Source organism: Ranitomeya variabilis, chromosome 5 (assembly GCF_051348905.1).
Source record: "Ranitomeya variabilis isolate aRanVar5 chromosome 5, aRanVar5.hap1, whole genome shotgun sequence".
Classification (NCBI taxonomy): domain Eukaryota; kingdom Metazoa; phylum Chordata; class Amphibia; order Anura; family Dendrobatidae; genus Ranitomeya; species Ranitomeya variabilis.
Window position 1 is genome coordinate 163,543,826 of NC_135236.1, and position 12,083 is coordinate 163,555,908.

Here is a 12,083-nt window from a genome sequence, read left to right on the forward strand (position 1 = left end):
GCCTTCATGGTAAAATAGCTGCTAGGAAACCACTGCTAAAGACAGGCAACAAGCAGAAGAGACTTGTTTGGGCTAAAGAACACAAGGAATGGACATTAGACCAGTGAAAATCTGTGCTTTGGTCTGATGAGTCCAAATTTGAGATCTTTGGTTCCAACAACTGTGTCTTTGTGCAACGCAGAAAAGGTTAACAGATGGACTCTACATGCCTGGTTCCCACCGTGAAGCATGGAGTAGGTGTGATGGTGTGGTGGGTGCTTTGCTGGTGACACTGTTGGGGATTTATTCAAAATTGAAGGCATACTGAACCAGCATGGCTACCACAGCATCTTGCAGCGGCATGCTATTCCATCCAGTTTGCATTTAGTTGGATCATCATTTATTTTTCAACAGGACAATGACTCCAAACACACCTCCAGGCTGTGTAAGGGCTATTTGACCAAGAAGGAGAGTGATGGGGTGCTACGCCAGATGACCTGGCCTCCACAGTCACCAGACCTGAACCCAATCGAGATGGTTTGGGGTCATCTGGACCGCAGAGTGAAGGCAAAAGGGCCAACAAGTGCTAAGCATCTCTGGGAACTCCTTCAAGACTGTTGGAAGACCATTCCCGGTTACTACCTCTTGAAGCTCATCAAGAGAATGCCAAGAGTGTGCAAAGCAGTCATCAAAGCAAAAGGTGGCTACTTTGAAGAACCTAGAATATAAGACATATTTTCAGTTGTTTCACACTTTTTTGTTAAGTATATCATTCCACATCTGTTAATTAATAGTTTTGATGTCTTCAGTGTGAATTTACAATTTTCATTGTCATGAAAATACAGAAAAATCTTTAAATGAGAAGGTGTGTCCAAACTTTTGGTCTGTACTGTATATATATATATATATATATATATATATATATATATATATATATATATATATATATATATATATACACACTTTTTTTTTTACAGCTGGTACAATAACTATTTTAAAGGCATTTCCAGGAACAGCCATTTGTAAAAAATATAATTTATTTTCCAATTGTAAGCATCTTTTTCATTTACTCAATGTAGGCAAACTACATTGTTCGGCTTCTATGGAAACGCATCACTTAGCTCCCCCTGTGCCATGCCAATCCTGCACTGTGCCTTATACTTCCAGCCTGGGCTGAGCTCGGCATGTCACAGGTTTCATGCACTCTAAGGGCTTGTGTAGACTACCGTATAAAATCGGATGAGCGCTAACCGTGGTTTTCAGATAGCGCTTGTCTCCATGTGATTCTATGGGGTTGTGCACATGTCCGATGTTTTCCTCAGACTGATTCAATCAGAGGAAAAAAACAAACAAAAAAAAATTACAGCATGCACGAGTTCCTACCGATAATCGTATGGAACTCACCAATTCATGTCTATGTGTTGTTCATGAAAAACACTGGACCGCACTGGGATGACATCTGAATGCGGTCGAAATTTCATGGACACGCTGAATGGAGAAGATGGAAGATTTTAGTTTTTTTTTTTTAATTCTCTACATCCGAGAAAATCAGATCACACTCTGATCAGAGTCTGAGTCGCATAATTGGACCGATATTCTCAGATGAAATAAAATTGGTCGTGTGACCCTATTCTATCCAGGGAAAGTGCTGGACTAGCTGGGCTGAAAGATCACAACATGGCAATGTTCACCACAGGTGGCATGGCTACTAGAGATGAGCAAATGAATTTGCAGGAACTCTAAGTCCAGCAACCAGTCCATATTCGGTGGCTGTTGGGACGAGCCCAGCAAACTGCCTACTAATTGCCGGCATCTCTGACTACTTTGATTAGTTTGCCTGGCAAGACACATTGTTGCATAATACGGATGTTGCTGCTGAACCAGGGTTTTGAGAATTTATTCTGTCATTTCTAGAGTGTATTTACCAGGGTGGGCAGTGTGTGGGTGTGCAACGCGCAATAGTGGTGATATGTCAGTGACAGACCAGCTGGCAGCAATCTAAGAGGGCAAACTAGAGACACAAGTCTCAAAATATCCCAGAGAGAAGTGGGTGGCAATTATTGAAAGAAAAACAGTCTCAAGAAAGCTGTTCAGGGTGGACAAGAAAAGTGGTGGTGATGGGGTGATATAGGCATACCAGCGCTGTGAAAGTCTTAAGATGGGGCTGAAAGGGTAGTGTGCAGACACAATCATTTAAAGTTTACAGGAGTGGCAACAGTGCTGCTTGTGAGTCATGGGAATTGTAGTCTTCTTGAGCAGACCAGAAGTGCCATATATAAAACAGACTGAGCATGTGTTGGTGGCCTTGGGGAACCAAGAGGGGGGTTGAAAAGCAGAATTTAACATATAGGCATGTTAATAAATGTTCCTTTTTTTCTTCTGATCGAAAACTATATTGAAAACCCCTTTAAAATTTGCACAAGGTTTTAATCCATCATCCATTTCTACATCTTGTACAATGCAGAGTAAACTAGTCCCCGATTGTCGATCGAAAACTTCGATGGGTAACCGCTTTTGTTCTATTTTTTCAACCATTCTCTTATATTACTTGTCAAACTTTTTAGGATGTATTAGATTTGCTGCAGATCTTCCCACAGATTATCTGCAGTAAAATCCACATTTTACGTGCAGATTTTGTTTCAGATTTGCCACAGACTTCAGCTTTTCCATCGCAAAGGGTGAAGTTTACACAAATTCCAGGGAGAAATTTTTAACATTCATTTATTTAGCTGGTACTTTATATTACACAAAAGTTTATCCATGAGCAAATCTGCTAAGAAAATCCACAGCAAGTACACAATGTGAGAACATACACATAGGAATAAGCAGTACTCGGAGTTGTGCAGGACTTCAGCCTCTCACAGAGATACTCTATCAATGAATCTCTGAGTCCTGCACGGTCTGTTGAGGCCATCCACCAGGTATAATGGAATAATATGTATATACAATTTTATGTTCTAATATGACGACTAGCTTACAGGAGACTAAAGAGGAGATAAAGTGCTCATAAACTAGATCTGGATATCAAAGTATAGGCAACTATCAGTGAGGGAAAAGCTGATAATTTCATGACAAAAAAAATCATCAAAGACAAGGGTTATCAAGGATTTTGTCTATGAAAGTATTACACAGACAATACCAAAAATCACGCAAATGTCCTTATATAATTTAACATCCCAATGATCACAACTGAGCTGCTAAGTCCTTTGCTAACTTCAGGATTTCATACATGACATAATTAAAAGAAAAAATCGCTATAATATAATTATATGACTAACATGTAAATGTACTTAAACAGAACTTCTGACTCCACTGAGAATTGTCAGAAGGTTTGATTAATGGAGGTTTGTGTGACAAGATCTCCATAGATCACCAAAAATAAAGAGGAGGAAGTGCTCACCCAGGTACTGCTCTCCTTTGAGACTGAAGACTAGCTCAACAAGAAGTCTATGAACCATTATTCATTCCATGACGAGAGCAGCACAATTGTCTGAATGCTTCGGTCAATGTATTTTAATAACTGGTGAAGGTCTCTTCAAGACCCCCACAGAATATATCTTCTAACAGGTTTTTATGAAATGTTAAGCGGTTTCTGAAAATGGTTAACGCGATGATCAGAAGTCCTTATCGGTGATAGGTAGTGATTACAATTAAGCAGAAAGCCATGCTGTGGCCTCCAGACAACAGCGCTATGAACCCTCTCCTACCTACTGGCATCCCTGGTACCTGATCTGATTAATAAGGCCAGGCACATCATCATCTTTGTGGCATGACCCATGCATGATGGTGTCATGGGCTTACTAATCAGAAGATTCACCGAGGATGCCAGCCAGTAGGAAAATTTTACTGGACTCTGGTGCATTGGCCACAAATTACCAATATTGTAACTGGACCAGGGTCCTACAAATCTTTTTGTTCAACTCTCAGCATTGGCTTCCACCAACTGATATACTGTAAAATAAAGTGAATGTTTAAAGATTTAGCAGACTGGGCATTGTCGTTTCTTGACACAGCATTACTGGCACATGATAGAAGCAACATACACTTTAGTACATAGAACAGATATTTATATTTCAATATCTGTAGATGACTCACTTCACTGAAATATTGTATAGTTTTGTAAAATTGCAGTAACACTTATTTTCCCAAAAACAGAGTTTTAATAACACATTGAGAGAACTGTCAGTACAAATAATATTCCATGCAGCGTTCACACCGGGACTGGGGAAATCTGTCTTCATTCATCAAGAACAGGAATATGAAAATCCCAATAGATTAGAGAGGACCCATTCATTTGTAGGTGTCACCTTTCCCCATTAGCAGTAGGTACCTGCTCTTGGAAGAGGCCTCCAAACACTGCTTCAGGCTACGTTCACACGATCCTTTTTTTGCTGCGGATCCGCAGCGGATTTTGCACTGCGGATCCGCAGCCGTTTTCCATGCAGGGTACAGTACAATGTAACCCTATGGAAAACTCCAACTGCTGTGCCCACTATCCTTTTTTCCGCTGGAAAATCCGCGCGGATTTTCTGCGGAAAAAAAAGAAGTACCATGTCAATTCTTGCTGCGGATTCCGCTCCTGTTTTCAACATGCACCAATAGGAAAGTGCTGTTGAAAACCCGCAGAGGAATCCGCAGAAGAAACAGTCGGAAAATCAGCAGTGCAGTTTTGCACTGCGGATTTTCCAAAACAGGACCTGAAAAAAAAAGGACCAAAAAAAGGATCGTGTGAACGTAGCCTTATACTGCTTCCTTCTATTGTGCTGGTGAAGAAGGGCAGTGCAGTGCAACAAATTCTCTGTCTCCCTTGTTTGCCCAATCAAATCTTCTTGCATTATTAAGGCTAAGTTCACACTGCGTTAGCAGCAGCTCGTTCAGCACATAAGCTAACGGGCTGCTGCTAGCGCAAGTGCCGGCGTTTGCATCCCGCTAGCGCAGATAGAGCTCTGCTAGCTCTATCTGCGCTAGCAGTGACGGACCCGGAAACGCTGCAGCCCGCGTCTCAGGGTCCGTCACTCAATGACGGCACATCGCTAGCGCACGCCCATTGTGGGCGTGCGCTAGCGATGCATCCGCCATTGCATTCAATGGTGGCGTTAACGGACTACGTTACACCGCGTTATGCCGTGGTGTAACGTAGTCCGTTAAACGGGTCACACTAACACAGTGTGAACCCAGCCTAACTAGCCAGGCAGGTCAGGGATTCCACCACACTGCACTGCCTATTCAGCAGTTTTTCAGGAAAACACATTGGTGGCCTGATCTTACGTTGGCATACCTAATTAAATCTCATCTTGTTTGGCCAAGCAACATTGCAAGTTACCTCTTATTACAAATTCTATTCGTTATCAAGAATGCACGGATTCTTATTTCTATAATTTTCTTCTTGTTGTCTTGGTTACCAACCATCTCTGCAGTGTATCAGTGGTAGCCGGTTTGTGGAGCAATGACCACGTACCAAACATGGGGAATGATAAGGGGTTGTCCAAGTAGTGGACAAGTCCTTTAAGGCCTCATTCAGACATCCGTTTCTCAAATAAGTGTTCTGTGTTTTTCGTGGATAAAACATTGACCCATTAAAGCCTATGGTACAGTTCATATGTCCATGTTTTCTTTGCAGACAGTGTGTCTGCACAAGAAGAGTCAGAGACATGTCCATTTTGTATTTTGATCATAGTCAACCATACATGTCTATGGATCGGTTTTTAACATTGTAATGGGTTGGAGAAGCTTTGCAATTTTTTTTTTCAACTTTACAGTATGAGAAAATACTGCAGGTAAAAACAGACAAAGGCAAAGCACTTGTGAAAATCTGATCCAGTACACTGATGTAAATCTGTCCCATTTTTTTCACACACAAAAAAAAAATAAGTGAGTGAGGCCTTAAACAGCAATTATAAAGGCTTGATCCTTTTGTTCTGTGCACATTTAACATAGGCTATCAACGTGATCAGTGATACAACACCCCAGGATAAGGCACTTAATGAATGCAGCTAAGTCAGATCCTCAAGCACAGACCTGTTCACTTTAGAGGGGTTGTTTGGGACATTTATAGAATGACACTAACTTAGGCAGTATCCTAACATTGTGTAATATACTCACTGTTAGGATTCTGCTGTTTCTACACTCCCGGTACTCGTCACGTGACTGCTTCATATGCAACTTGAATACTTACAATGATGTGCTGACCGTTTTTTTCCACTTTCATTTGTCTCAATTAATAGACAATTAAAAAATCAGCTGATGTTTTCATTGAGCTGACCGGCAATACCAGGCAGAGCAACATATACACAGTGTAGCGCCTTGATAAACTGATGTCCAACCACTGGTACCCTCATCGATGACAATGCGGTTGAAGATTATGATCTTAATAATAGGCCATTAATGAATACTTCCAGAAAACCTTTATGAATAAAGTAAGGGTTGTATATAAGGATTGCTTACTTTTGGTACTGACATATGGAAAGGTCAAACAAGATGTGATCTTTTGAGTACTTCAGGTACCTGTAGAGACAGAAGATGACTTCACGTAGTCCTGGAGGTAGACATCATCTTAAGTGTGGTGGGTTACAATTATTGAGGTGTCAGTGTTAAAACCTTACTGTGAATTATTGTGGTGTATTTCGACATCCTGTTTTTTATTCATCATTTGTACAGTGAGCTTTAGAGGTGAATGTCATGATTTGGTTTTATAGTTATTAAAAAAAATGACGATATTAAGGCAGCAGGTTAGATCTCGGAAATCTTCTAGGTGCAGATGTGTCTCATGTGAAAGTTCACCACATATTCTGCATTAGTCCTCTGCACAGATATTGCAAATGGCTCAAATGGATGAAATGTGAAGGCCACAAGCCTACGTACAGTGTGATTGATGGGTCGCCCAAGAAGGCCAGCCTGGATTTTAAACTTTAAAAGTCCTGAATCTCTTGCATAGAACCTAGAAAAGCAAAGCAAAAGAATTAGAACACTAAGAAATGTTTTCACTCTAAACATAATCCAACCTAGTTGATTGTATAAGGCCATCTATAGGTGGCAATGCAAAAAGCATTTTGTAACACACTTGAAACAGGTTCCCCTTCGGATGGAGGCAAACCTAAACATCCAAGCTCAATGACATGCTTGAGTGGCAGCAGAGAAAAATGGATCTCATTTATTTTTGGCTATGAGGAGACCATTTGTAGGACGCACACCTAACAATCATTGAAAACTTATCTTGAGGATCTAGAATAAATGCTTAGTTTGGGAATATCTCTTGGTTGCTTTTTCCAAGCTATAGGATGCTTATGTAACCAGTAAAAAGATGCATGCTGTCGCATTAATTAGTTTAGTGCTGTGATAAAATAGTTTTGTTAGAAATAAAACAAAATTACTATGTTGAGAAGGAAAAGACATCAATGAAGAGTAAGAGCAGAGATTGCTCTGGACAACTGGTGGAAATTCATGACAAGTAAAACGATGCAGTGCCTTAAATTATGGAAGAAGGTAATGATGATCATTCTTCGCTTCTCAATGTAGGCAACACGGTCACATATCTCAGAATCTAAGGCTCAAATAGGATTTATTGCATTCTTGTCATCTCAGAAAAATGCTAAAATTACAGAAAATCTGGGATAAAAGGTTTCAAGTAAAATATATAGTGGGGCACTTTTAAGAAGAATCTGTCTTTACCAGAAAAAGATTATGATGTTAAGAGCAATGGACATTACTGTCATTGTACCTCCAAAATAGCATTTTTATGAACTGAACGTCCATCTCAACACATAAAGGGAACCCATCACCTAGGTTATCGACTGCAAACCACCAAATATGTTATGTAGCTCTTTAGTACTTCTCCAAGTAAGTGTCTGGAGACATAAAAGTGTAGTGGAGAAAGATAACTAAATTATCAATGTGCTGTATTCTAGTAATCCTTAAGTCGTCATCTGAGTGGAGCCACTGGGGACTGTGTGACTTTTGGGACAACAGCTCTATTGAGACGACCATTTCAGAGTAATCATAAAATAGCATGTGCATGATTAACCCCTTCCTGACAGACATCCTGTCATTTCTCATTTGGGAAGGTGTTCCTGTAACAGGATGTACCAGGTCGACCCACAGCCAGAAGCTCTATTTAATGGACAGCTGAGGTCCTGCAGCAACAAACAGGGTCAGTGCCAGCACCAATCCAGGCTGTGGAGGTGGTAAGTCAAACCACCGACTCAGAATCCTCAATTTCTCTGACTACCGACTCCAACTCCACAGCAGTGCTTCACTACTGAGCATGTACATAAAGTGCAGCACAGATTTATCTCAGCTAAAAGCCGAAATCCTTAGATCAGGAACGAAACAGACATTTATAGGACATTTCATAACTTTCCCAAATGCTTATAAAAATATTCACAGCACATCCTGTGCTGAACTACTGAACCCAATTTATTTTATGAATATAGCAGCCTATTAGACTAGTGATCTGTCAATTCAGGGACCAAGTCCCATAGCTAGACTAAGCAAATCCGGTAAGTGAAAAAGAAAAATATTCAAATACTGTAAAAATATATATATATAAAAATTATGGAAAAATCTTTCTAAATTAAAAACTTATGTAAAGATACAAAACCCCCTTACCCAATTAGTATTAATACCCACCTGGAAAAAAGCTGAACTATATAACAGTCTCCCTATTTAACATGCAAAGTGAACGCCATAAGAAAATAAAAATCAAAATGCCAATATTTCTTCATCATACGGCCATATAAGAAGTGGAATCAAACACAATCAAATTGTAAGCAATCAAAAAGTATGTAAAGAAGAATGGCGTCACTAAAATTTTCAACACTTTTGACAAACAATCATTTTGGACTATGTGATTCTGTTCCAGCTGTGTCTTGCATTTTTAGAGGTGCACAAAAGTTTGTTGACCGGGCTTTCGTACATGCATAAAAAGACAGATACTGTTAAAAAACAGGCCAGACAGGTACTATCTGCCAAAGTGTAGTAGGTGCTCAGAGTAGAACACAGGATAAATGTGAACCTAAACTTCTTCTGATTTTGGGAGCCAGATTGAAGAAGGCACCATACATTTATCCTGTGCTCTATATACTGAACACTTACGTCAGGGTTTCTATCTCAATCTCATGAAAACAGGAGTCAAGTAAAAACCCTGATGAAGTCATTCACTATAACCCTGGACTCCACCGGGCGCTCTTCGGGCAGTATCAATCTCTGCTAATGTGACATGGCACCCATAAACCACTCCAGCAAATATGCACTCCATAACAACCCTCCTTCCCTTCTGAGCTTTGCAGTGTGGCCAAACCATAATTTCTAACCAATTTTAGTGTATCGGCGTATTAATTATAGGATTATTTTTCTACGGCTACCCCTTATAAAAATAAAAAATTGGGGGCTAAAGCAACATTTTGTTGGAAAGCAACTGTGGATTCAAAATGCTCAATACACCCATACATTAATTCCACAAGGGATGTAGCAGTAGTTTCCACAATGGGGTCACTCTGAAAATGTGACATGGTCCTCACAGTTTATTCCACCTAAAACTACACTCCAAAAGACAAATAGAGCTCCTTAAATTATGATCCCCTTCCTGTGCTTACACAGTAGATTTCAACAACAAAAGGCACTGGTGCAATTATATTATTTCTTTGGGGGGGGGAGGGGTATAACATTCTTTTAAGCACCTGAGAGTTAAAAATGCTTAATGCCCCACTTAGATGAATTCCCTATAGGTTGCAGTTTCTAAAATGGGGTCACTTATGGGGTGTTTCTGCTGTTTTAGCACCCCAAAGTCTCAGACAAAGTGACATGGTGTCTGCAATCTATTCCAGCCAAATTTGCACTCCAAAAGATAAATAGGGCTTCTTCCCTTCTGCCGTGTGATCACAATTTCAAACCACATTTGGTGTATTGTTGTGTTCAGGAGAAATTGGACAACAATGTTTAGGCTTCATTTTCTCGTATTACCCCTGTTGAAAATAAAAAATATTGAAACTAAAACATTTAACTGGAAAAAAAGTAATTTTTAATTTTTTCATTTCGATTTGTGTTAATTCTTCTGAAATACCTGAAGGATTAACATATTACAGAATATGGTTTTCAATTCTCCGTGGAGTGCAGTTTTAAAAACTGCTTCTTGTTTGGGGGCTGATATTAAAGCCCCTCAAAGTTACTTCAAAAGTGAAGAGGTTCTTAAACAATAGGATTGGTAAACTTCCTTGGCAAAAAAAAAATAAAATACATTTCTGATAAACTTTTAATATTTTTGTGAAAGAAAAATCCCAACAAAATAAGTGTAGATACCAAAAGGATCAATAATGGTTTAAAATTGGAAAAAAATAAACAAAACAAAAACAAAAGCTACATCTAAAAGAAGACAATGAAAATACAAATCTCACAATTCTCGTGATCTCCACCTGTGGTATAAGATTTATGCCTCTATACATTTATTCAGTGATTGTGCTACAATATCGTCATCCTCATCTTTTTTCCTATGAATGTTGAGCAGATGGGCAAGGCTTGGCGAGAAGTAGGTTTCTGTGTAGATGAGAGATGCAGGCGTGAAGTGTAGCCTATTCACCATAAGTACCAGAAAAGAAAGTGTTTCCATGGTAACCAGTGTTTCCTTGTATTCACGGAAAGACAATAGCGGGTGAAGAAGCCATGCAGAAGTGACAGGGGTGTTTTGGGGTATTGCTACAGCTGTAAAAAAAAAATTTATTTTTATATTTGTGTCCAATAACGTTAGTTCTGTGCGATGGCTTTGTAGAATATTATGATAATTAGGAACACAGACAGACAAAGCGAATGAGGTGATGGCACAATAGTGAGGGTGCCATAGTCAGGTTAGTTAAATATCAAGCTTTCCTTTATGCGAAGGCTCGTTTTCATTTCAGAAAAAGGATAGGACTCCCACTTTTGGCAGAAAGGATCTCCATTGTATAGGCTCTTCACACTTCCAGGGTAAAACATAGTAAATTATAACTAGACATTGTTTTGAATGACACCATTCATTTTACCACATAGCGCATTGGAAAAAAAAAAATCAAGCGCTGTGTTGCAAAACAACGCAATTCTGATCTTGCTTTTGGGCATTGTCTTTACAGCGCACAAAGTGGGGTAAAAATAACGTGGCAATATGATTTTCCTCATTAGTAAAAATGTTAGAGATTACAAAAAAAACAACTGGACAAGTTTTGGTATCATCATTTTAGAGGTTAAAAAAAAAAAAGGACATTTTATTTCTTGATTGAGTCGCCATTTTCCGAAAGATCCGTAAAGTTTTCATTCTTTCAGCTTATAGAGCAGATTGAAGACTTATTTTTTGCGGTACGAGACAACGATTTTATTGATACCATTTTTGGGATAGATATGACATTTTGCTGCTTACAGCATCTTTTGTGCTATTGCGGCGGCCAAAAGAACGAAATTTTGAAGATCTGAATTTTTGTCTGCTTACAATGTTTACCTTTCTGGTTAATCATTTTTACTTTTTGATAGAAAAGACTTTTATGGATGCAGCGATAGTCCTCCTTGAACCTGCGATCATCTGATCATTTTTGCTAAACACAGCAATACCACAGTATTGTTGCATATTGTAGAAATCACTGTCCTCACATTTATAGTAGGGTACAGAAACTGAGCAGAATGGGCTTTTCTTCTGCATCAGTGTGACAAGTTTACAGTAATAATAATAATAATCTTTATTTTTATATAGCGCTAACATATTCCGCAGCGCTTTACAGTTTTTACAGTTACAGTAGGGTACAATATGAGCACTATGGGTTTACAAATGAGCACAGAACAAACAAATGAGCACAGAACCGGGCTGCAAACGAGAAGTGTTTCTTCAGACTGCAACCCATACTGGTGCTGTTACCTATTTTAGCCAAATGCTTGGATTCATTTTCCATAACCATTTCACCACATAAAGTAAGTGATCGCACACCTACAAGAATGACACCAGCATAATAAGGGTATGTTCACACAACTACTTTTAGACAAACGCTTATATGCTACGTTTTTCACAAGGAATGAAACACAAAAAGGAAAAAAAAGGCCAGCTCCCTGTTTGAAGCACAGGTGCACGCAAGTCCGTCCTGGCCGATGTGGAT

At 39.3% G+C, this 12,083-nt stretch overlaps 1 protein-coding gene across 3 annotated transcripts in view; it reads right to left on the minus strand.

Annotated features, from left to right (window-relative positions):
• Window positions 1–952: 952 nt before the first annotated feature.
• Window positions 953–12,083, minus strand: part of DET1 (DET1 partner of COP1 E3 ubiquitin ligase) — a 99,253-nt gene continuing 88,122 nt past the window's right edge. For all 3 annotated transcript variants that reach the window (XM_077263456.1, XM_077263454.1, XM_077263455.1), the window contains exon 5: window positions 953–6,916. In XM_077263456.1, the coding sequence (XP_077119571.1) occupies window positions 6,727–6,916 (190 nt within the window). In that variant the 3' untranslated portion in view covers window positions 953–6,726. The remainder of the gene's footprint in view (window positions 6,917–12,083) is intronic.